Consider the following 25664-nt stretch of genomic DNA (forward strand, 5'->3'; position numbering starts at 1 on the left):
AGTAACTATTATTGTACTTAACCATTTTAGTTTTCTATTAAAATTGTTTTATTGAAAGAGATACTTGTGATGCTCTACCATCTCAGCATAGAATAATTGAATATTTTCCCCTTAGCTGTGATGCCCATGAGTCTTCCACCTGTGTGAAGCAAGATTATTTCTTGTGACGTTCACACTCTTAAGTCCAGCTAAAAACAGAAATCTGCTTGATTGTTGATCAGGTGGTTTCCTGAAACCAGATCCTCATTCTTGAACACATGTTGTGTTAAATTTGGAATGTCACGTCACTGAAAAGATGATAGCTTCTCCACCCTACTGGAAAATACAGTTGGTATACTTATAGCCAGTCACACGTATGGATCAATTCTGTCAATAATGAGGAAGAAAGAGGGGATGCAAAATCAAAAGACGAACACAAAAAGCAGCTTTATATGTAAGCTGTGATTCTCTCTGTGGGATTATATCATTATATCTGGTATTAAATCACTGTATTCTCGGCAACCTATTGCCTGTTCAACCATCCTTGGGGTGACAGTGAATTCATAAGGGAATCATAATGTATATAAGTATGATTCCATCAAACTTATTTACACAGATAATGAAAAATTCCATAGATTATGCCCACTTTGCTACTATGTTTGAAGGTTCTCCATGCATGATCCCTGTTCTGTAAATACTTATATCCTAAAATCATTGGCAGTTTCATTATACCTCAATTCCACAGCCTGCTGCTACGTCTAAACTACAGATTATATGACCAGTGAATTATATTCGAATGAAGCTTAACTGTTTAAGATGGGAAGAATGTGGATTCTAAGTTACACATATTTACACCAGTGAGTCATACTTGTATGTCCATCCATTAATGAATAATAAGTAAAGTTCTGGTTTTCTGTTCTGAAATGTAGCTCTTAAACAGCACGAGTACAAGTGAATGAGAGACTGAGAGCAAAACAAAATGGTTGCCAAGAAGCATATAATGTCCAGCAGAGTAATATTTAGAGATATTATAAAGGAGCAATTGTGAGGAGTTGGCTGATTACATACTTTTATATACAAAATAAAATACCTAATCACACACACCTAAAACAAGAGGCAAGAACTCACCCCACTGGAGAAAACCAGAGACATACTTCTCCCTTGCAAAGGGTGAAGAGTAGAATTCCTGATAGACGCCAACCAGTAGATCCAACAGTGTTTGGAGTCCAACAGGTCCTGTGGTCCGGTGGCCCTCTGCCAGATCAGATGCACCTAGGTCAGGCCCCGCTGACATTTTTCCCAGGGGGTGAGGGCTTGGTTGTTTGTTTTAGTGCTGTAGTGAAGCCCTGGTGTCCATGACTTTAAATCTTCAGTTTGCAGTTTCTCCGGTTTGACTCTTTAAAATTATGTCTATAGTAACGGCTTTCTCCAGATCACGACCTAATTCTACTGCAAACCCCTCCTCAATTGCCTTTCCTTTCTAGCTGTTCTGCTTGATCACAGAACATGAGCAAAGGTTTTCATACAGACATCCTCTTTTTTATCATATTCTCTATCCCTCCCTCAGTTTACTGTCACTTACACTCTCCCTCGCTTGTATGTCTGTCAGATGCCTGGATGTCTGTTGGGGTCTCTCCTTTTTCTTCTCTTCTCATAGCCGTGCGTCTGTTAAGCCTGCAGTTTCTCCAACTCTGACTCAACACCTTTTTTGGTCTGGATCTCCCTCTCGCTGTCTTTCAGCTGCCCCTTTTCAAAGTAATCCAAAGTTCCTACTGCAACAGTTTAAGGTAATAGCAAAGCACTGAACTGTTCAGAAACAATTCCTCTTTTCATTTTGTGCATTAGTAGCTCTTTGTATTACCAGCCCTTGTTTGCTTTTATTCCCTGTCCTTCCTCTTGTGATAGAGCAAAGAGGAACTGCTGACCTGAATCAGTTCTAGATTTTGCTTTTGTTTTGAAAATGTAAATCTCTTATTTTGTCAACTGTCCAAAATCTTTTTTTAGTTCTCTTCATTTTTTCTTCTGTCCCACCCTTCTCGCCTCTCTGTTATCCTTCTCAGTTCTCATCATGTCATATTTTTGTCACTCATTCTCTCAGGAATGCAGTAGAAGCCGTTTCCTCTCATCCAGTTCAATGGAGTTGAAAAATTGTATTGTTAGGGTTAAAATTGTTTGTTCATCTGTTACTACTGTTTGTATCCCTCTTTTGTCTTTGCTGTAGTGGTCTGTCTGTACTCTCTTTAACAAGATTTTTTTTTCTTGTCCCCAACTTTTCCTTCTTTGACATTCCAAACAACCTGCCTCTTTTCCTCTCTCTCTTTTCCTTTTCTCCCTTTTCTCCTCCTTATTTATAAATACACTCACCTTACACTCAACATCACATACATTATATATGTGTATATATGAGTGAGAGAAAGAGAGAGACAGTCAAGCCTATAATTATTCATACCCCTGGCATATTTTGACTTAAAGTTGCTTTTATTCAACCAGCAAGTGTTTTTCTTTTTACCAGAAATGACACAGGCATATGTACAATGTACAAGAGGCATCATTGTGGGAAAAAAAATTCTCAGCTTTTGACATTTGAGCAAAACGTTTTATGTCCAGAATTATTCATACCTTTCACAGTAACCTATAGATAAGCCTTTATTGGTTATTACAGCAATCAAACACTCCCTATAATAACAGACCAGCTTTTTGCATGTCTCCACAGGAATTTTTGCCCATTCGTCTTTAGCAATGAGCTCCACATCTTTCAAGTTGGAGGGTCTTCTTGCCGTCACCCAGATGTTTAGCTCCCTCCACAGATTCTCAGTTGGATTCAAGTCAGGACTCTGGTTGAGCCACTGCAAAATGTTAATGTTTTTGTCTCCTAACCATTTCTTCACTACCTCAGCTATGTGTTTTGGGTCATTGTCGTGCTGAAATATCCACTGGTGTCCAAGGCCAAGTTCCTCTGCAGACTGCCTGATGTTGTCGTTGAGAATCTTCATGCATTGCTCTTTTAATGGTCCCATTTACTGTGAATAGGTTCCCTGGTCCATTGGCTGGAAAACACCCCCAGAGCATTAGGTTCCCACCACCATGTTTGACAGTGGGGATGGTGTTCTTTGGGTTAAAGGCTTCTCTTTTTTCGCCAAATGAAGGAACCATAATTGTGACAAAACAATTCAATTTTTGTTTCATTTGACCATAGGTCAAATGACCATAGGTTTACACACCCACATTCTAACCTGAAAATATGATGAAAGTTTATTTTGTGACCCAGAAAGATTAATAAGAGTAATTTTGGTCGTGTCCAAATTCATGGGCTGCATCCTCCTGAGGCCGCATTTGCAGACCGATTACGTCACAGCGACACGACGAAGGCTGTAAAAATTCGTAGACTCCTCCGAATGCAGCCGACAAATTTGTCCTCCTTTCCCCCGAATTTGAAGGATGGGTCGGGTGTGTCCTTCGTGGCCTATCACATCCCAGAATTCATAGCCAAACTCCAGTTTCCAATAATGGCGGCCGCTACTAAGTTTTAAAATTCCCCTTCTAATCTTTATGGGTCACAAACTAAACTTTTAACATATTTTCAGGCGAGAAAGTAGCTGTGTAAACATCAAATATCTGCTCGATTTACCAAGTGTAAGAGCCAAAGTCAATGTTTATGTTTTTCCTTTTTGTTTTGGTGGCACAGGTGTATAGCTTTACCTGCATCTCAGGTGATGGTGTGTGGTCACAGTCTATTTACCTGATGTCGGTGTTCGCAGCAGGTGTGTTGGGTGAGTGGTTTGTGGGCAAACTTTTCAGTTGACCGTCATTTTTTGGCACACCAGTTAATCCATGCGCTAGTTGTAAATTGATTGAAAGCGCAAATGTTTGTTTTTGTTTTGTTCTTAAAATAAATGCGCAAAGTACAAGTTCGACTCATTATGGATTATTGGAGGCGCGTCACAGGGACACAACCAACTCAGCCGGCCGCGGCTTTATTTACGGATGAAAGTCGCAACACCAAGGTATTGCATATTTGCGAAAGTGCTTTGACTTTTCGGAGACGTCTGCTACTATTAAATTCCGGTTCTTTTTCCTGAATTCCTTTGCCGACAGAGAAAGACTGGACTCAGAGTGGTCAAGCTCAAAAAAAATCATCTTTATTGTACATTTCCGGAAACAGAGAACTGTAGACACGAACACGCACCCACAGTTCTAAAAACATTGCAAGCCAAAAGGCGTATATATAGTTCTGCTATATGTCACACACAGTTTTGATCTGGAGTGCACTCTGCTTAGTTTCACTTTCTGTATGCCACGCTTCCTGTTCTCTGCACAAAGCGTGCAGGCTCCTGTCAGCCTCCGACCTAGTTTATACTCAAAGTTGGCCCTCTCTTAAACTGGAAGCAAACTATATTAAAACAAGTAACAATAAGCACTAAATATATATTTATTTCTTACACTACCCACCAGCTCGATAGCTAGCCGGGAGCTCGAGGGTCACTGAAGCCGCCGAGAACGGCACAACTCCCGGCACATCATTTTTAGATCACCGCGGACTTTCGCTACTCAGGTTAAACGTAATATATAATTCACTTAGACAACCTAAAAATGTTATTGTCGGGCTTTTTTCAGTGTTTTATTTGTTCGTGAGTAAATCAGTTTGGGTGAGATTAAAGTTATTAGATTAGATAAAATAAAACTTTATTAATCCCCCGGGTGGGTTCCTCCTTGGTTTTTACACAGCTGAATAAACGTCAAACAGAAAACTGATTAAACAGAAGTATGAGACAGTCGAGAATTTACGCCAGTGTCCTGTTATATTTTAGATAGCAAGGAGCAGACGGCCGAGTTTATTAAACTCCACCGAGACAGCGGTGACGCTAATCAGAAGGCTAGACTGTCCAATTTCCCCAGCCTTTTACTTCGGGCCTACCCGACCTTCTGAGGACCCGGCCCACGTAGACCGCGAAGGCCGGGTCCTCAGGAGGATGCAGCCCATGCATTTGGACACAACCTTTAAAACTTAGTAGAGCCACCATTGCCGGAAAGTGGAGTTTGGTTGGGCCGCGCTATGAATTCTGGGATATGGTGGGCCACGAAGGACACACCCGACCCATCCTTCAAATTCGGGGAAAAGGAGGACACATTTGTCGGCTGCATTCGGAGGAGTCTACAAATTTGGACGGCCTTCGTCGTGTCGCTGTGACGTAATTGGTCTACAAATGCGTCCTCAGGAGGATGCAGCCCATGAATTTGGACACGACCTTTGTTGAAATGAAGGAATTACACAGCGGTCTTTTCCTGTTTCATATGTTAGCTATGCTCTTTCTATTTTTGGTAATTCCATGCTGGTGGAAACCCAAACAAAACACGCATTAAGAGGCTGTAATACCTGTGTCTCAATCTCGCGGCCCATGTCACCCCTACTTGCAGCCCGCATAATGATGTGACGAAATATTTTTTTAAATTATTGTTCAAAAAATTATCTAATATCTAATATGGAGGCAATAGGCAGAGTGTTACAGGCATAGACCTAAAGAATGTAGCCTCATGGGCCCAGTTGTAAGTAAGCTATTAAGACTCGACTGTATACTGTGTTCGTGTTTTCCTCCGAAACAATAAGTTCAGTTGGAGCAGCCTTTCAACGCCTCTCTGTCTCTTGCTAGCAAAGTTGACCCAGACAACAAAGTAAAGCTAGTTTTCGGCTACGAGGCCAACACGGAACCCGACGTATTAGCCCTTTACTACGGTTCGGAGCTGCAGACCTGTTTTATATACAAATAGTTTTCTATACAAGATCGCTGCAAAAAGTGCAGCCGTACCTAATGTCCACCCTACTGTTACTCATTTTATATTAAGATTTAAAAATCTAGTTGGTATCGGTATGGCAAGTAGCCTTCAGTAATAGTAATAAATCACACAGCAAAAGTACATGTAGTTGTAAAAAAGCATGATAATACAGTATATTAAGTAATCCAAAGTATTCAGAATACCTTACTCTCAATGAGTTACGTAACGGAATACGTTAATAATAATAATAATAATAATACATTTTATTTAAATAGCGCCTTTCAAAGCACCCAAGGACACTGTACAACAGATAAAAACTGGAAATATACACAATGATAAACAAAATACATTTTGGGGCATGTAAAGGTAACCTTCCCAACACTGCTATTGGAGTATGGAGAAGTTTATTTTAAACAAAATAAAAGTTTTGGTTAAAAGTGATCTGGTGTTCACCAGGCACAGGCTGGAGCACAGGCGTCAACAAGTCCAGAAACCCGACGCAACGGTCTCAGTTTTCGGCAAGGTTCACAGTGGAGGTTTAGCCTGGGAGACCATGGGCAACGAGGCCGAAGAGCATCATCAAAGCCAACCATGGGCACCAAGCAGGCATCAACAGCATCCAGGAAACACAGACACACAAACAATCTTGGGAACAATCCATGCGCTGGTCGGAAAACACCAGAAAAATGCCTTAGGGAAAACCTCAGCTTCACCAGCCGAATCCTCCTAAGCTACAGCCGAAATTACACCATCAAATTAAACTATTGGAAGTATTCTTTAAGTTCAAAATTGTATTATAGGTCTTATTGATCTTGATCTTATTTTTAGGCAACGTAATGGCTTTTACACACGTAAAATGCAAAATTTCATGTGAAGAGATATGCCGACTGAGTCTAATATCAGGATGAATGCCCCTTTTCAGGCTGTCATTTTCAGGGTCTATATGAATTTTAAAATTCAAACTGTGGTTGATTCCTGAGCTGGAGTGGAAGAGGGGAGTGCTGATTCTTCCCTTTCCTTAACTCATAACATATTAACCCTGCTGTAGCCAGGTTTCTGTAAGGCAGCATAAATCAATATGCTGATCATTTATTAAATCGTTTACTAAAAGGGGCTTAACATTAGAGATTATTGTCCACATTTCACCATTTTATTCTTTGGTTCAGCTGAGGATTATATTATTCATTCTTTTTATTTTTTTCTTTCTGCTGATTTTTGGTTGGTTTTTTTGTGGTCTGGGAACTGGGGGTTTGCAGACGAGATGCTCCAGAGAGAGACAGCTTCTCGCTCCCAACTCGGGACGGTCATGTTTTATAGGGTTTATTAAATTTGGCCAGATTCCTAGAAATAAAAGCAGCTCCGTCCAAAGTGGGATGGATGCTGCCTCTCCTAACAAGAGGTTTCCCATTGGTCCAAAAAGCTCACCTCGTTTTTTGGATGCAACTCAAACAGGCAGCACTTTAAGGAGAAATCAGGCTAAACATGTCACTCCTGGTCTGAGTGGGGAAGGGACCAGAGAAAACGAGCCCAACATTTTGATGCATGCTCAATCATCCAGGTAAGAAAATCTCCAAAGGTTGATTCTGTTCATCTGGACATAGTGTTTTTTTTGGAAGAAACGTTTCATCACCCATCCAAGTGACTTCTTCAGTCTCTGCAGGTTTCCCCAATCTTATAAACAGTACATTTGCATAATGACTGAAACCAGCCCACTGAAGGAACAATGGGCTAGGAGGTCAGTTCCTTCATCATAATTATGCAAATTCTCATGACCATTGATCAACAATCACTGATCAATGGCCATGAGTACCATTCACAGAGAGTTGGGGAATGGCTGTAATCCCAGCATTGTAAGATAGCTTCAGATGCCGACAAAACAGGATTACTCCTAAAATTCTATAAATGAGCTCTTTCAGTTAAAGGCTTCCGGGCAACAAAAATCCTCCAGAAGGCACAGCACCAGCTGCTTAATGAACGGGTGAGGCAAACAAATTTTACCATTGATGTGGTTAGGTGGGGATGGTGCACAGTATTGCTAAACCAGAAAGACTATCATGAGAAAATTTTGTCACTGCTCAGTGACGAAAATACTTATGAGCCCCTTAAACGAGACCCAGGAAGTGGCTACGGGAAGAGGGTGATAGACTGTCTGAAGCATTTAGAACAAGACAAGGCTATTGACCGGACCTCATACCTCAGGCTATACCCAGGGGAAACTACACAAAGTCTGTATGGTTTATCAAAGATACATGAACAGAATGCACCTTGAAGACCGATTGTCTGTATGATCAACTCGGTCACCTATAACATCTCTAAGTTTCTGGCTTCGACTTTCAATCCGCTGGGAGGCAGCTCTGAACACCACATCCAGAACACCTTGGATTTTTTTGAGAAGTTGAGAGATGTCATTATGGAGGCAGGTGAAACCATGGTCTCATACGACGTTACATTTCTCTTCACTTGCATCCCAATCACGTAAGCATGTGTTTGCTTTTGGAACTGTGTCTTAATTCCAGCTACTTCACATACAAGGGTCAGCTCCACAGGCAGAAACATGGGTGTGCCATGGGTTCCCCAGTTTCACCCATTGTGGCCAATTTGTACATGGAAGAAGTGGAAAAGAGGGCTTTGTTATCCTACCCTGGAACACCACCAAGTCATTGGTTCAGGTATGTGGATGACACCTGGGTGAAAATCTAATTTAAACTGGGTCAAGTTGAACTACAAACACCACCAAGTGTGGTTCAATTTCTTACTCTTAAAACCCCAAAATTACTTTCCAAAAAATACAGAATGCTTTCTAAAACAGATGAATCAATATCACTTCCTATTGCAAAATGGGAAGCGGATTTATCAGTTAACTTAGACCAAAACTTCTGGTCTCAGATTTGCTTAAAAACCTTTCATCTAATTAGAAATCCCAGTCTTCAATTAATTCAATACAAAATACTACATAGAGTGCACTATACAGGTCATAGGATGTTCAAGATGGGTTATACATCTACCAACAACTGCTCACACTGTCAAACCAATACACCGGACAATTACATCCAGGCTCTTTGGTTCTGTCCACCAGTTCAGAAGTTTTGGCGCGAGACATGTGAGGACTTGTCAAAGTGTCTGAAATGCAACATTCCAACTTCCCCTTTAGTGTGTTTGTTGGGCAGCTTAGATAATGTCACTTCAGATAAGAATATAGCCCATATGGTTTTCACTGCCCTATGCATAGCCAAGAAAACAGTCCTCATGAACTGGGAAAAAAAAAAATCTTAATTCTAACCAATATAGAAATTATCTATTAGATTACATTAGTCTTGATACAGCCTCTGCCACCACATCAGATCAATTGCTCTGGGCTCCTTTGATTAGGTCCATCACCTAGTGGGGATGGGGGGCTCATAGTTTGGTCCCACCTTCGCTGTTGTAATTGGTGTGGGGGTAGGGACAGGCTTAGGGCGTCAGGGGGGTTCCCCAGGAGCATCTTCCTTGGGGGGCTCAACCCGGGGTGGCAGTCATGGCCTATTAAGGACTCTGTTGGCTCTTAGGTGACGGTTTCCGCGTGGCTGCATGCAGCGGGGCTAGGGGAGGGTCCGTGCTGACGGACGTGGGTTACTGACCTGGTAGCCTGGCTGCCCCTGGGTGGGTCCGGGACCGGCGTAAGGTTCTGGAGGCACACCGTCTCTGGGCTGGGGCCCTAGCCGGGCCTCGGGTCCTGGTTGTTATGTTGCCGGGGTTGTGGGCGGGTGGGTGTATGGGGGCCCGGCCCTGGCGCAGTGTTCCGCCAGTGCATCGAGCCACCTTGGGGGGCTCTTCAACTGGTGGGGGAGGTTGTTACATCTTGCAGGAGGTCTCCTCTCTTCAGGAACTCACTCTGCAGGAGGGGGAGATACAGGAGAGGTGGAGGAAGATCTCAGCCTGGGTGTCTATTGTCTTGTGTAGTCTGGAAGATGAGTGGATGACGGGGTGGGTGCAGTTTTCTCTGTGGTGGGGTCAGGTGGGCTGTCCCGGGCTCTGTGGGGCCGGGCGGCGCTGCTGTTCTGGGCCCCGGTCCGGATGGGCCTGGGCCCCCTTTCCCTGGCGGGTTGCGGAGTATGGGGGTGCCTACTGGGGTCAGCGGGGGAGCTGGCCCCAGGGAGGGGTCACTTGCCCCTCCCTTCCTTCCCTCCCCACCTCCAGCTGCCTCCCTCTTCCCGCTCCACCACAATCACCCACACATGCAGGGCCTTGGGGTGCAGGTATGTCACCAGGGTGCAGGGGAGGCATCCCCCCTCTGTCCCCTTCTGGCTGCCTCTGCCTCAATTTTATCTCACAACTTAGACATTCACATTACTCACACTCTCATAACACATACATATAGGATGTTGGGGGTGGGCACGCTACACGGACTCCAAAAGACCATCAGGGTGTACACCTCACCCCTGGCGTCGTTGCCCACCTCTCAATTTTAAATACACGTGGACACTGAGGGCTAGCAGGAGGGACTATGCGCTTACCTGCTGCTCTCTAGCAGGTAGCTCCATGCCCTCCTGGAACACATGCATCAACATTACATATGAGAGGGCGGAGGGAGATTTGGAGTCTTCACACACCCCCGTTCTCTGCGACCTGCTGGAGCGGGGGGTCAGGAGGGGGAGTTGGCTGTCCGACTGGGGTCTGGAGTGTGGGGCCTCCCTGCTGCTGCGGAGTTGGGGCGGTCTGCTTCTCCCCACCGCAGGGAAAAGGGTAACACTACCTGGTTCTGGGTGCAGTTTCCCCCTCCAGGGGCAAGGGCACCTAGACCCGGTTCGTAGAGTACGCTTGGGGAGTGTGATTGTGTGTACAGTGTCTCTCTATGTCTGTCTCCACGTTGGTTGAGTAATTGTATATGAGAGCATGAGGGTGGGAATGGATGTTTGTATCTGTGTGTGCCTGTATGTCTGTGTCTATATGTCAGGTCGGGTATCAGACGCCACCTCTCTGGGGACATCTCAGGCCCTCCAAGGTTTGAAGGCCTATCTCCCCCCACCACTTCCCCTGCCGGTGGCAGACGCCCTCAGACATCAGTGCGTTGTGGTTCTTTGTGTCCGGGGATGGGCGTCCAGGTACACACCGGGTCACTCCTTGGTGGCTGCTTGTCGGGGCCTGGAGCCTGGGGCTCGCTCGGGCCACTTCGGGGGTGGGGTGCCCTCGGCCTCTCGGCCTGGGGCTCGGTCACTCTGGCACAGCTGGCTGCCGGCAGAGCTCACGGGCACGTCACTGCTACCCCCCCTGGCTGCTGAGTGACCCCTCATCTGGGACTCTCCTCAGCTCTTTCAGGGATAGTGGCGCAGCTGCCCCTCTGCTGGTCTTCCTTGGTCTCTTGTGTTCTGAGGGCCTGGAGTCTGGAGTCTTGATCTCCTCCATACCTGCTTCAGGAGGACGGGGCTGTGGCCCCCCCACACCCTCTAGCAGATCATTACATGAAGGAACCTTTTAAAAACAAGCGCGTCCATGCTCACAGGTGTACACACGGGTGCTCACACACACAAACTACACCCTTTTTGGCTCCTACCTCAAAGCACACTGTGCGCTGTCAATATTACGTGCTGCACAATAATGTTTAATATTTACTGTTATATTCCCATATATCATCGTGATGTTGTTTATATTGTATTGCTCTCGTTTTCTTCTGCTTGTTTTATTTTTTCTTTCTCAACAGGTGATCCAGGTGATTGATATATGCATTTTTTGTCTGCTTATTTAGTTGGTTTTTGGGTTTTTTTGCCCTTTATCCCCCTTCTCCGCTGTTTCCCCCCCCCCTCTTCCTTTCTCCCTTTTCTTTTCCTCATTCAAGTCTGTCCGGTATCTAGCAAGTGAAAATAAATAAATAAAATAAACAATAAAAGGTGAATCAAATAGACCATTACGGCAAGGCTGGGATGGTCAATTTGGTAAAGTAAATCCGTTGGGCATCTTTCTTCGCCTTTAGACAATAATTCTGATGGCAAAAGAGCCAAACGGGACAGGCAGAAGAAAAGAGAGAAAAGAAAAGAAAATGCTAACATTGGAAAAACAATGTTACATTCATAAATTCAATATTGCGGACGACACTACAGTGGTGGGTCTTATCACCAATGGTGATGAGACGGCTTACAGGGAGGAGGTCAGCGCCCTGACCCACTGGTGTCAAGACAACCATCTCACCCTCAACGTTGCAAAGACAAAGGAGTTGATAGTGGACTTCCGGAGGTGCAGAGAAGTACACACCCCCATCACCATCAACGGCGCTGCTGTGGAGAGAGTGAGCAGCTTCCGGTTCCTTGGTGTACATCTGGCTGAGGATCTTACGTGGTCAGTACACACAAACAAAACAGTGAAGAAGGCGCAGCAGCGCCTCTTCTTTCTCAGGAGACTGAAAAGATTCGGCATGAGCCCCCGCATCCTCAGGACCTTCTATCACTGTGCCACTGAGAGCATCCTCACTGGATGCATCACCACCTGGTATGGCAACAGCACCGCCTACAACTGCAAAGCTCTCCAGCGAGTAGTGCGGTGCTCTGAACGGATAATTGGAGGTGAGCTTCCCTCCCTCCAAGACATCTACAGGAAGCGCTGCCTGAGGAAAGCGGGGAGGATCATCAAGGACTCCAGTCACCCCAGCCATAAACTGTTCAGACTACTTCCATCAGGAAGGAGGTTCTGCAGCATCCGGTCCCGTACCAGCAGACTGAGAGACAGCTTCTTCCACCAGGCCATCAGACTGCTGAACACGTCATAGACACCTCAGCTTCACTACTGGAACTTTAACATTATGCACTCCATACTGTACAGTAATGCCACTGTTTTGCACATGTCTCAACTCTGTATATTTTTATATATTTTATTTATTGTTTACTCTATTTAATTTGTAAAATATGTGTACACACACACACACACACACACACACACACGTAGAAAAATATTTAGTATACACATCCAGAAATGCACATACTATTATATATTGTACATATATTTATTAGTTTCAGATGTAGCCATTCTTGTATTTTGCTTGTTTACATTATTGTATTTTGCACAACTCTGTTGCTTGTGAAGCTCGCACACAAGAATTTCACTCACATGTGCTGTACCAATGTACCTGCACATGTGATGTGACAATAAAAGTGATTTGATTTTGATTTGATTTTGATTTGATTGATTTTAAGCAACCTCCAGTTGATGTAACTGAGTACTACTAATGTGAATTGTTATTTGACAGAATCGACATTTGTCCTTAGCCATCAGTTTCAGGTTTCCTTCAGTGTCGCCTACTCTGGCCCCAGAAAACAAACAACTAGGGTTGCTGGTATATCTTTGTATTTCTAAAATTTGCTCCTCGGTCAGTGTGTCAGCCTGTTTTTTCTGTCAGGTGTCGCTGTGTGCAGGCAGGAATAGGACCCAAAGTGCAGGCTCACGGCAGGCAAAAGTGTATTTCAAAACTCAGCTTTTATTGCTGGATGGCAAAACGTAACAAAAAAATCCAAAATAAACTTACATGAGCAGGCAGACGTAACACACAGCATAAATGAGGGTAGATCACAACACGGACACAGAGAAACACAGGGCTTAAATACACAGAGGGAGCAATCAGGGAATGGGTAACAGGAGGGAAACACAGCTGGTGCAAATCAGGCCTAACGAGACAAGGGGAAACGAAACCAGATACATTAACATCAGACATTGACCTTCAAAATAAAACAGGAAACATAACACAAACTGAACTAAAGACACAGACTCACACGCAGGCACTGCAACAGAGGAAACAGAGATGTGGGACCAGGACAGACACAGACACTGACTGGACACGGGGATGTCGCAGACAGGGGAGACAGCAACTAAGGATTACACAGAGACAAACCATAAGACATAACTCTAACAAAGAAACCAAAGCATAGAAATGATAAATAATATATAAACTCAAAACCCTGGGTCAACGACCCAGGCATCCTAACATTTTCAGCTATTTGGGGCAATCTGAGATGAAATATCTTAAAAAAAACTTAAAGTCCAGTCGCAGACTACCATGACCTGGATGACTGAGAACCTGCATAGACTTAACATAAGAATGTTTGTCATTTTCTCTGTCATGTGCTTTGTCTTCCTTTCATTTTCTTTGGTTTGCATTCATTCGAAATTACATTTTGTTCATTTCATCCCAAACATTTACAAACTCTTTTAAACTGTTCACGTTCATTAAGTTTTTCTTGGTTTGGTTATTTTCACTACTGATAAGCAGAGATGGGCAGTAACTGTAATCTGATTACTTTTTTCAAGTAACGAGTAAAGTAAGGGATTACTATTGCAAAAACGGTAATTAGATTACCGTTACTTTCCCGTAGGAACGCTGTGTTACTGCGTTACTAAAACCGTGATTTTTTTTTTTGCGAGAATGTCTCATGACAGTGACGTAAGCGAGTGCGACGTTCGTGACAACAGCTGTGTGCAGATCAACAATGGATCATATATCGAGTGCGGAGAGAGCATGAGCGTGCAGCGTTTAAAGCGTGGAAGTACTGACCTTACTTTGAGTTTGATTCCATAAAAAGTGACAAAAACATTAGTGTCCGTTGTGCGTGGGAAGAAAACTTATTTTTACAGCAAAAAAAAAACCCCTAAACTTCCGAGCAAGCACCGAGTAGCTACCACGTAATGGGAAATTCACAGAGAAACTCGCGGATTCTTCCACTGACCGCTGCGGCCCACCTGCACCAGGGTAAACCTCCGCCTACCCTACTCCTGCTTTACAGGTGAAAATAGAGCAAAAGGACCCCTAGTCTTTGACTTTATTTATTTTCTGCTGTGTTTTACTTGCATCTATTTGAAAGACTGAGTGTAAACACAAAAAAAAAATTATTTTATGTGCTGGAATGTGCAGAAAATAGGTTTAAATGTTAAACAAATTTCTTCCAGTCAGAGAAACAAGTTTTAAAAAGGGACTTTTCCATTTGATTACATTTTGTATGATGGATTATGTAGAAAAAGTAGAATTGGGCTGAAAGATCTATCGCTTTATCACCTATTCAGGTTGTAAATCGTGTTTTTAAAAAGTAACTAAGTAACTAAGTAATTAATTACTTTTGAAAATAAGTAATCAGTAAAGTAACGGGATTACTTTTTTGGGGAGGTAATCAGTAATTAGTTACTGATTACTTTTTTCAAGTAACTTGACCAACACTGCTGATAAAAGCACTGGGCTATCCAAACCATTGAATTCATCATATGGCACTGTAATGCCAAAGTATCTGTGGGCGAGATGTGCAACCCCAACGAATGTGTGTAAATTTTAGAATGTACTTGGGTGTAGAAAAACTCTATATATAACTGTGCCATAGCCTTCAATAGTTTGGGCCTTGGTGACTGCTAAAAGCATACAGATACAAGTATTCAAGTATTCAATTAGAATAATCAGTGGCAAGTCACTAAATAGACAATAGCACTGTTACAGAATAGCACTACCCCCTCGGTGGACTGGTGCTGAAAACACCTGTGATATGATTGAGCTTCACATAATTTATTAATATTTACTAAGGTGTTAGTAAAACATTATCTCAAATGAATTCCAACATGTTTCATGTGTTTAATTACATGAAACATGTTCTTATGATTTTAAACTAAATTCTGTTCTCATAATAGTAGTTCCCACAGCCTTAGCTGGGAATTTTATTACTATGACATCAACAACTCTGCTGACTAATACATATTTGAAGCTATATGGAGGTAAGCTTGTAGCATTAATTATGATGTAAAATAATCTCCCTAACTGGATGAATGTGTGCTGCCAGGACAGCTCACCTGTTAATCAGCACGTGCCAAGTCACGTGTTGCTGCACATGTTACATCAAGGTTTTGTTTGTAATTAAAGGTGACACTGAGACGGTCAGATTGGAAAGGAGGTTTGCACACCAGTGTGTATGCCAAGTGCTGCGTGCGTCACTAAACATGACACTGTTGGACAATGAAGGGAAGAGAACCAGAGGAGGAAACTGAACCTGTGATTAGCAGGAAGGACAGGAAAGTGACTGATAGCACCCAGTAACTAACTTTTAACTGAACTAGCCTAGGTTTTTCCATTTTCCTTGGAATACCTTTTTAGTTTTGTGCGCAAAGTCTTTGGGCCAAACATGAGCTGCATTCCTGCCTCACATAGGTAAGTTACAAGATTTAAATACTCTTACCTTCCACCTACCCACTTTCTAAAGGTTTGAGGATATGAATTGTGTGTTATGGTCTTTACCTTAATGATAATAGAAAATGCCTTGTGGTGACTGCAGTCTGAACTGGCAACAAATGAAGTAATTAATTATTTAATAAATGTGTGGAATAGAGCTGTGTTGAACTACACAGTGACTATACTAAATATTGCTGACCAGTATTTCAAAAGACCTAAATGAATGGCAATGCATATACAGAAACCTATTGTATGTTTATTTATATGTAATATGCCATAAAAGTCTTTATGAGTAGGTCTGGTCTTTCTGTTACAAATATGTTAATTACAGCACATATATTTGAAAACTAGTAGTAGTGAAAACAAATGTTCTTTGTTTTACATTCTTGTACCCTTCCCCCCTCCATGGGGTTGAGGCATTAATCAAGCTTGTACTTAGTAATTAGCTGCAGATTAACTCAGCAGGAGAAGCTGTCTCCCTCCGTATACCTACAGTATACCATATACCAACACTTGAGATTTTTCTCTACTGCAAAAACCCTGTAAATCATTCCTCAGTCCACTGCTTCCTGTAAACTTGAGCTAAGCTGGACATTCCTAGAACCCTGTTGGAAATCTCTAGACTTTGAGAGTGTGAGGTCTCTGATAGTTAACATGCAGATTTCATCCTTACGCATTTCAGTCCAGTCTACTAATGCCCATCAGCACCTTGTATAAACACTACAGTTTCACAAATGTGACATGTATATCTTATCTTTGATTTTTATACCTTGAGTTAGATATTCTTTCAAATCCAATTTAGAAATTTTGAACCCTATGTCGCCAAAGTGTTTCAAAAATATTTGTGACAGGATTAAAGAAATGATGGAATGTCTCACATCCAATGAGGCTACGCATGTAGGAATAAAAACCATATCTCAGAGAGGTACACTCTGGAAAGTAATTCATTTCCATTCAGTTTTATTTATAGAGTGCTAAATCACAGAAAAAGTTGCCTCAAGGTGCTTTATACTGTAAGGTAAAGACCCTACAATACTATGAAGAAAACCCCAACGACTCCCTGCTTGGTCCGCCTTTGGGCAAGGACTTGGCAACAGTGCGAAGGAAAAGCCATTTAACAGCAAGAAGTCCAGGCTCAGGAAGAGGCAGTCATCTGCCTCAAGCAGTTGGGGGTGAGGGGAGGAAGACAGGAAAACAGACACATTATGGAAGAGAACCAGAGATTATTAATAACTAATGATTAAATGCAGAGTGATGTATAAACACAAAGAGTAAACAGATGTGAGCAAAGAAGGAACACTCCAGCAGCCTAGGTTTTCTCTAACTGAGGGTTCAGGGTAACCTGATCAAGCCCTATCCACGAAGAGTGTTTCACCACTGCGGAGGCTGTGTCCTGCGCAAAATGTGAGGATGGCATTCAGATGACCAACACCAAATCTTTATCAAGTGAACGGGAACTGAGGAGATTACTAGAAGCCAAATACAGAGTGTGTTGCTAAAAGAAGTAAAACAATGGCAATCACACCCCTGGCTTACATCTTGTGTGTGTGTGTGTGTGTGTGTGCGTGTGTGTGTACGTGTGTGTGTGTGTGTGTGTGTGTAGTATGAACACCATTCTCACTCAAGTTGAATCTCAGATGGAGGAGTGTCCAGTTCAGAGGAGAGGAAGCAAAGCCTATCAGGTAGGTTTTTTATTCAGTTCAGTTTTATTTTTATAGTGCCAGTTCACAAAAACAGTTACCTTAACCTCCTAGGACTTGGCGTCTACATATGTGGACATCACATTTTAGGTTATTTGGACCAAAACACTCAATTTTGCTCTACATGGGCCTGATATCCACTTATGAGGACAATATACTGCTACTGTTCTATCAAAATTTTAAACGAATATCCTCATATGTGGCTCTCATTTTTCTTAAAAGCAAAAATAAGGTAAAAATAAAATCTGGTAATTCTTTGTTTTTACATTCATCGGGCCCCAATAAGCCCAAATATCAAAGAGAAATTAAAAATGCATGTTGTCTATGGGTAACCCTGTTAAGAGATCTAAGGTTTTTACTCACTTGAAACGTCTAAATTCTGACATAGCATTTTTACAGGAGACTCATCTTCGCATTAAGGATCATTATAGGTTATATTGCCCTTGGGTAGGTCAGGTCTTTCACTCAAATTTTAATTCAAAAGCTAGAGGAGTGGCCATTCTCATTAATAAGAAAGTTCAATTCTCTTCGACCGATGTTATTGCTGATGGGAATGGTAGATACATCATTGTTGCTGGTACCCTAATGCAGAAAAAGGTTTTGTTGGTAAATGTATATGCCCCGAATTTTGATGATGCTGAATTCGCTAATAGATTGCTGAGTAACATCCCCTTTCTGAATACACATTTGCTGATCCTTGGTGGTGATCTGAATTGTGTTTTTGATCCAATTTTGGATCGATCTAGTCCTCGTAATTTGACTCCATCATCTATGTCTAAAACATTCTCAGATTTTATGAAACAGAATGATCTTGTTGATCCATGGAGATTTCGCAACCCTTCAATCAAAAAATTTTCGTTTTTCTCTCAGGTCCACCAGTCTTATTCCAGGATTGATTATTTTTTCATTGACAGAACTCTTAATTCATGTGTTAATTATTCCGACTATTCTGGTATTGTAATATCTGATCATTCTCCTCTGCTATTGGATGTTCAGCTTTCTAACCAAAAACGTAGTCCTCCACTTTGGAGATTTAACTCTCTCCTTCTGGCGGATAAAGAATTTTGTGAATTTATTTCAGGCTCTATTGAGGAGTTCTTGTCCTTCAATCAGGATGATTCTGTTTCATATTCTCTGCTATGGGAGACTCTTAAATGCTACCTGAGAGGTCAAATTATTTCTTACTCTGTCCGTGCTAATAAAAAGATTAATGCCAGGCTTAAAGAACTTATAGCTGCAATTAGTAACCTTGATCAAAGTTATACACTGAACCCTTCTCCAGAATTACTGAAGCAGCGCCTTGATTTGCAAGCAGAATTTGATCTTATGTCAATCAAAGAGGCTGAGCACTTATTACTACGCAGTCGTGGCTCATATTACGAATATGGTGACAAGGCTAGTCGCTTGTTGGCACATCAGTTACGACGTCAGGCCTCCTCGCGTGTGATACCCAGTATTAAACACTCTTATGACAATATTACTACAGATCCCTTGGAAATTAATTCTACCTTTAAAACATTTTACTCTTTGTTGTACAGGTCCGAATTTCCCACGGATAAAGCTAAAATGAATGCATTTCTTCATAATCTTTCAAACCCTGTTATTGGTGCTAATGATGCGGGGCAATTGGACTCCCCATTATCTGTTGAAGAAGTATTAAAAGCTATTACAGTTATGCAGTCTAATAAAGCCCCGGGCCCGGATGGGTTTCCAATTGAATTTTATAAAACATTTATTGGTAAATTGGCACCATTGCTTTTGTCTGTGTTTAACGAATCCTTGGAAACGGGTTCATTACCACCTACTGTCACACAAGCAACCATAGCGCTCCTTCTCAAAAATGACAAGGACCCAACCTCCTGTGGTTCCTACAGGCCATTATCTCTGCTTAATGCCGATGCAAAGGTATTGGCTAAAGTAATTGCATCTCGCCTTGAGGATGTGCTTCCTCGAATTATATCTGAAGAGCAGAATGGCTTTATAAAGGGACGGCAATTGTTTTTTAATACCCGTACACTCTTTAATGTTATTTACTCAAAGCGTCTATCTGAACTTCCTGAACTTCCTGAACTTGTGATTTCTTTAGATGCTGAAAAGGCTTTCGATAGGGTGGAGTGGGAGTACTTGTTTGCAGTTTTAGAGAAATTTGGTTTTGGCGATAAATTTATTTCCTGGATTCGGCTTCTTTATTCGTCCCCTAAAGCCAGTGTTCATACTAATGATGTTTACTCTGATTATTTTGCGCTGGGTCGTGGTTGTCGTCAAGGTTGCCCTTTGTCTCCCTTACTCTTTGCCATTGCCATCGAGCCTCTGTCTATTACATTGAGATGATTCAGGGGAATCATCCGTAATGGAATTACACATAAAGTATCATTGTATGCGGATGACTTGTTATTATATATGACAGACCCTGCATGCTCCATCCCTGCTGTTTTAAGTATTCTGGAGAACTTCTGTTCGTTTTCAGGTTATAAATTAAATTTGGGGAAAAGTGAGTGTTTTCCTGTTAATACGGCAGCACGTCAACTTCAACAGTCCGATCTACCCTTTCGTCTCAGTCCATCTGGGTTTAAGTACTTAGGGATTAACGTGACTCGCTCTCTAGCTGGCCTTAAATCAGCAAATTTGTCTCCTCTTATATCAAGAATCACATCTGATATTCAAAGATGGGGTAATCTCCCCCTTTCTTTAATCGGTAAGATTAATGTTGTTAAAATGAACATCTTACCAAAATTTTTATTTTTATTTCAGTCAATTCCCTTATTTTTGCAGAAACATTTTTTTGTTTCACTGGACAAGATTATTGGTTCTTTCATTTGGGGAGGGAAGCCACCTAGGGTCTCTAAAACTTTGCTGCAGCGATGCAGATTTAGTGGAGGACTTGCATTACCTAATTTTTTAGCCTACTACTGGGCCGCTCACATCCATAAACTTTGCTACTGGCTAAAATCTTCTGGTTCCTCGTGGTGTAAATTGGAGCTGTCATCATGTAAGGGCTCTTCTTTACCGTCTTTGCTCTATTCCTCTTTACCCGTAAGACCCTCTCTGTACACTGATAATCAGGTGGTTCTTAACACAGTCAAAATCTGGTTTCAGTTTAGACGTCACTTTAATTTTGTAATGCCGTCTTCCTCGGGTCCTCTAAGCGACAACCATTTGTTTCCCCCTTCACTTTTGGACTCGACATTTTCAGTGTGGTGTGACAAGGGTATAAAACAGTTCAAACATTTATATGTGGATGGTGTTTTCGATAGTTTTCCCAACTTGTCTTCTCGTTATAATCTCCCTATTACCCATTTGTTTCGCTATTTTCAAATTCGAAATTTTGTTGCCAAGTGTTTTCCAAATTTCCCCTCTTTACCTCCAGAACAGCAGTGGGAAACTACGTTATCATTTGTTCCTCATCACAGAGGAACCATTTCGAAACTCTATGATGCTATCCTGTCTTTTAGTAACCACTCTAATGTTAAGCTTAAGTGTACATGGGAAGGAGAACTGGGAATTCGAATACATGAGGAGTCTTGGGAACAGGCTATAGCGAGGGTACGATCTTCCACCTCCTGTGCTCGTCTTGGACTTATTCAATTTAAGGTCATACACAGGGTGCATTTCTCTAAGTCTAGACTTTCTGAATTGTATCCAGAAGTGGAAAATAAATGTGATAAATGCCATGGTTCTCCTTGTCACCTTAGCCACATGTTTTTTTCTGTGTCCTGAGCTGGAAGGTTTCTGGACAGGGTATTTTGCTATTATGTCAACTGTTCTTGGGGTAACTCTTCATCCTTGTCCTCTGATTGCTGTATTTGGGATTCCTGTTCGTTGTGTTTTGTTTTTTTTCATATATATATATATGTATATTTACTTAGGAAAATGAAGAAAGGTTGATTGTATTTCGGTAACTGCAAGTGCTGTTGTTTTCTTTTTTCAATAAAAATATTTTCAAAAAAAAAAAATGCATGCTGTGGAAGAGTTCGGGTCTCAGGAGGTTAAGGCACATTAACATTCAACACAAGCACAAGCAGAGAAAATCCCAACAATCATATGAACCGCTGTAAACAAGCACTTTGGCAACAGTGGGAAGGAAAAACTCCCTCGTAACAAAAAGAAACCTCCTGCACAACCAGGCTCAGGGAGGGGCGGCTAACTGCCTCAACTGGCTGGGAGTGAGGGGAGGAAGATGGGACAAAGGACACCCTGTTGAAAAGAGCAGATTAATAATAATTAATGGTTAAATGCAGAGTGGTGTATAAACACATGAGTGGAGAAGAAACAGCAGCTTATTGCTGGACTCAGGACTCACCTGATCCAGCCCTAACTATATACTTTGCCAAAGAGGAACATTTTAGGCTGGATCTAATGACAGTTTTTACAGTTAACACCACCACATGAGATGTGATTAAAGCCCAGACTTTCATTTTAATTCAGTGGGTTTAACAAAAGTAAACCATTTAACAGTTACAGCCATTTATGTCACTGTGCCTGATGAAACACACGTTGAGCAGTCGCTCACTGATATTGCTATCACATGTAATGAAACCTTCTTCAAAGTCATTTAGGTCTGTTTCTCTCTTTATTTTGTTTCAAAATTTCAACTTTTCAGAATATCAGCCGTGTAATTGATGCTGCAGAGCTTGTCTGAGTAGCATCTTCACTGTGGTTTTCATTTCATTCCTTTTTATAATAATAATAATAATAATAATTCTGTTAATTTGTAACCAGTTGGCATTTATTTCAGTACCTGAAAAAACTAAGGAGGCTGAGAACGTCATCTACTGAAATAAGATTGTATTGTTTATGAGCACATGACTTTCAGTCCTTACAGTTACTTATTTTCAATTTACATTTTTTAAGAGCATTATGAATTTGTTCCCTGACCAGATCTTCCCTGAAGCCAACATGAATGAAGAGTCAGATTATCCCGAAGACTTTGTTTATAGGAGGGAGCGTCTTCCCTCTATTGTTGTGGAGCCCACAGACCACAGTGAACAGGAGAGTGGGGAGCTGCGCTGGCCTTTGGGATGTCCAGTGGGTAGCAATGTGGAGGAAGAACTTGATGACAACAGAAGTGCTGATCACATGACAGAGAGCTCTGTGGATGGACAGCAGCAGGAGGACAAGGAAGAAAGGTAAAGAGCAGATAATTATAATTTCCAGCACTGAGTCTGGGTCCTGGGAACAGCCATGGAAGCAGAGGAATCTGCTCCCTGAGAAATCAAGGCCCTTCATACAACTTGCCTCTTTAACCCAAGCACTTTTTTCACAAGTGCTTACTATCTAACATTTATCCTCTATTGCAGTGGTTCCCAAATGGTTTTTGCTAGGCCCCTCTTTGTTTTACAAGAAAATCCCACTGCAGTTTATTTCACACCTCACACCTTTTGTAAACAATGAAACTAATAAAAGTAAACTGCAACAAATTACAGGTTGGAGTAAAATAAACTACTACCTCTTTTAAATAACAGAAAAACAAACCATCTTTATGGTGTCATTATTTTGCATGTGGTTGTTTTTTTTTACCGTGTACTAACATTCAACACTGCTATCAATTGATGCAATAGATATTTTTCAAAAAATGCCTCTCTGTGCAAAACAACTGTTGGAATCTGTTGGTCCATGATGTGGACAGCCCAGCGTGTGCTCCCGACGCAGGGGAAACAAATTCTGCCAGGGATACCTACCTTGGCACCAACGTTGTGCAGGTGAAGCCAAAAGCAAGATATCCTTCATCATATTTTACAGTCTTTGGCTTGGAAAGAAGTTGGTTTGGAAGTGTATTTGGCGATGCTTCATCTTCCGCTTTGCCCCGTCTCTTATGCAAGCAATGCCCAAGCATTCTTTTTTTTGTTCATACCACGCCGCCCTTGCAATGGCTGTGCTGCCAGACTTTGGGAACCACTGCTCTAATGGATGCACTGTAGAGCAGCTTGGGGTTAGTATCTTGTCCAAGGATATTTGACATGCAGATTGGGGCAGCCAGGAATCAAACCACCAGCATTCTAACTAGTAGATGACTGCCTCTAACTCCTGACGTAAAGCCACCCCAAACAACAACCACTCCCTGAAAAAGGGAGGTGCTCTCACTTGGTGTTGGCTCTCTCTGCGCTGCAACATTTTGGATACAACTACAGGCTTTTCACAGTTTTTAGGACAACCTGATAATAATGTATGTTGTTGTTGTTCTTTCCTTTTTAATCACTGAGATAGAATTTAAGAGATAATGCGCAAATGGAAGAAAGCAAATATTTGTTTAATATGCATATTTAGGGACATTTATTAGTCAAGAACAACTTTCCTCACAGTCTGGTTAGACACCCTGTTTATAAGATTTTTATGGTGAACTACAATCATTTTAGTTTTATCTCACTTTAGAAGCAGAAAGTTAGTGGCCATACAGGTCTTTATGTCTTTAAGACATTCCTGCAGTTTAACTCATTGGTGTGTGTTATCTGGCTTCATGGCCAGATAAAGCTGGGTGTCATCTGCATAGCAGTGTAAATGTATGCTATGTCTTCTAATGATGCTGCCTAAGGGAAGCATGTATAATGTAAACAGAATTGGTCCTAGCACTGAACCCTGTGGAACTCCATAATTAACCTCAGTGTGTGAAGAGGACTCTCCATTTACATGAACAAACTGGAGTCTATTAGATAGATATGATACAAACCACTGCAGCACAGTACCTGTAATACCTACAGCATGTTCTAATCGCTCTAATAGGATATTATGGTCGACAGTATCGAATGCTGCACTAAGGTCTAGCAGGACAAGCACAGAGATGAGTTCACTGTCAGAGGCCATAAGAAGATCATTTGTAACCTTCACTAAAGCTGTTTCTGTGCTGTGATGAGCTCTGAAACCTGACTGAAACTCTTCAAATAAGCCATTCCTCTGCAGATGATCTGTTAGCTGTTTGACAACTACTCTTTCAAGGATGTTTGATATGAAAGGAAGGTTGGAGATTGGCCTATAATTAGCTAAGACTGCTGGGTCTAGAGATGCTTTTTGAGTAAAGGTTTAACTACAGCCAGCTTGAAGGCCTGTGGTACATAGCCGATTATTAGAGATAGGTTGATCAGATTTAATATTGAAGCATTAACTAATGGCAGGACTTCTTTGAGCAGTTTTGTAGGAATGGGGTCTAAAAGACACGTTGATGGTTTGGAGGAAGTAATTATTGAAGTTAACTCAGAAAGATCAATTGGAGAAAAAGAGTCTAAATAAATGTAACTAGTGTTAGCTGTAAATAGCTATAGGTCTGTGGGATGGTTATGAATATTTTTCTCTAATGGTTAAAATTGTATTTGTGAAGAAATTAATGAAATCATTACTAATTAAGGTTAAATGAATAAATGATGAATTGTAAAATTTCCTAGGTTTACGGAGAGCTGCTTTAAAAAACAAAACAAAAAAAAAAACCAAAAAAAAAAAAACCAACAACAGAGCAATAAACTAATTTCCAAGGCTATGAATGAATGTGAAGATTTTTAGTTCCTGTATCAAGTCAGTTAACCATTACCAATTTTTATTTCGTAGCTCAGTTGCCAGGAAGTCTTCTATTGGCCCATCCCAGACTCAACTGTCTCTCATCCGGCTAACTCCGCCCACCTCCCCCACCACCCCTGATGCTGCCCCACCCTGCCTGAGGAACTGAAGCAGTACAAGCATTAAAATATACTGTGTGTAACGTTTTTCATGGATATGTGTTATTGTTGAGTAATATTTTACTACCTTGCTAATAAATTACAAAAATTATAAAAAAATATATATTTTATAACCACAGTACTTTTATCCTTCTTGGATTGTGAAGAAATGCCATATTTTCACATACATTGTCTGATTTTGGTCAGAATTCATAATGAAAAATTCATTATTAAAGTATATGCTGTTATGACTAGTCCTTTACTACTAAAAAATAAAATAATTTGCATTGCCAGGTCATTATGGATGATTACGGTATAATAATAATAATGGGGTTTTTTTTGGTTTATGTTTTTACATGTATCCATAAGCTCGACATTTATGGCAGGAAGTGCGCTGACTAAATCCTGTGC

The 25664-nt window shown here is 41.6% G+C and overlaps 2 protein-coding genes across 3 annotated transcripts in view; one reads left to right on the forward strand and one right to left on the reverse strand.

The window, feature by feature from the left end:
* Positions 1-2509, reverse strand: part of LOC120734740 (myotonin-protein kinase) — a 94857-nt gene extending 92348 nt beyond the window's left edge. Inside the window, exon 1 of one of the 2 annotated variants that reach the window (XR_005696101.1) lies at positions 1108-2497. Coding sequence is in view for 1 of the 2 variants with exons in the window: in XM_040033701.1 (XP_039889635.1) it covers positions 1108-1273 (166 nt within the window). In the remaining variant the exon portion in view is untranslated. Of the gene's footprint in view, positions 1-1107 lie in introns of both variants that reach the window. The other variant, XM_040033701.1, reaches the window with a different exon arrangement.
* Positions 2510-15475: 12966 nt separating this feature from the next.
* On the forward strand, positions 15476-25375 carry si:ch1073-303d10.1 (protein LBH-like). Its single transcript, XM_040033706.1, has 4 exons — positions 15476-15892; positions 17517-17595; positions 22492-22739; positions 25147-25375. Exons 1-4 carry the CDS (start codon positions 15867-15869, stop codon positions 25262-25264), a joined length of 471 nt encoding a protein of 156 aa, XP_039889640.1. The 5' UTR covers positions 15476-15866; the 3' UTR covers positions 25265-25375.
* The last annotated feature ends 289 nt before the right edge of the window (positions 25376-25664 follow it).

The sequence above is a fragment of the Simochromis diagramma genome, unplaced genomic scaffold (genome assembly GCF_900408965.1).
Source record: "Simochromis diagramma unplaced genomic scaffold, fSimDia1.1 OVJJ01000721.1, whole genome shotgun sequence".
In the NCBI taxonomy this organism is placed as follows: Eukaryota; Metazoa; Chordata; class Actinopteri; order Cichliformes; family Cichlidae; genus Simochromis; species Simochromis diagramma.

Excerpts from the sequence above, each read along its gene's own strand:
- si:ch1073-303d10.1 (XM_040033706.1), top strand. The coding sequence starts at position 15,867 with ATGAGCTGCATTCCTGCCTCACATAG. Across the intron at positions 15,893-17,516 it reads TGCATTCCTGCCTCACATAG|TATGAACACCATTCTCACTC; the intron begins GTAAGTTACAAG and ends GTGTGTGTGTAG. Across the intron at positions 17,596-22,491 it reads GAGGAAGCAAAGCCTATCAG|ATCTTCCCTGAAGCCAACAT; the intron begins GTAGGTTTTTTA and ends TTCCCTGACCAG.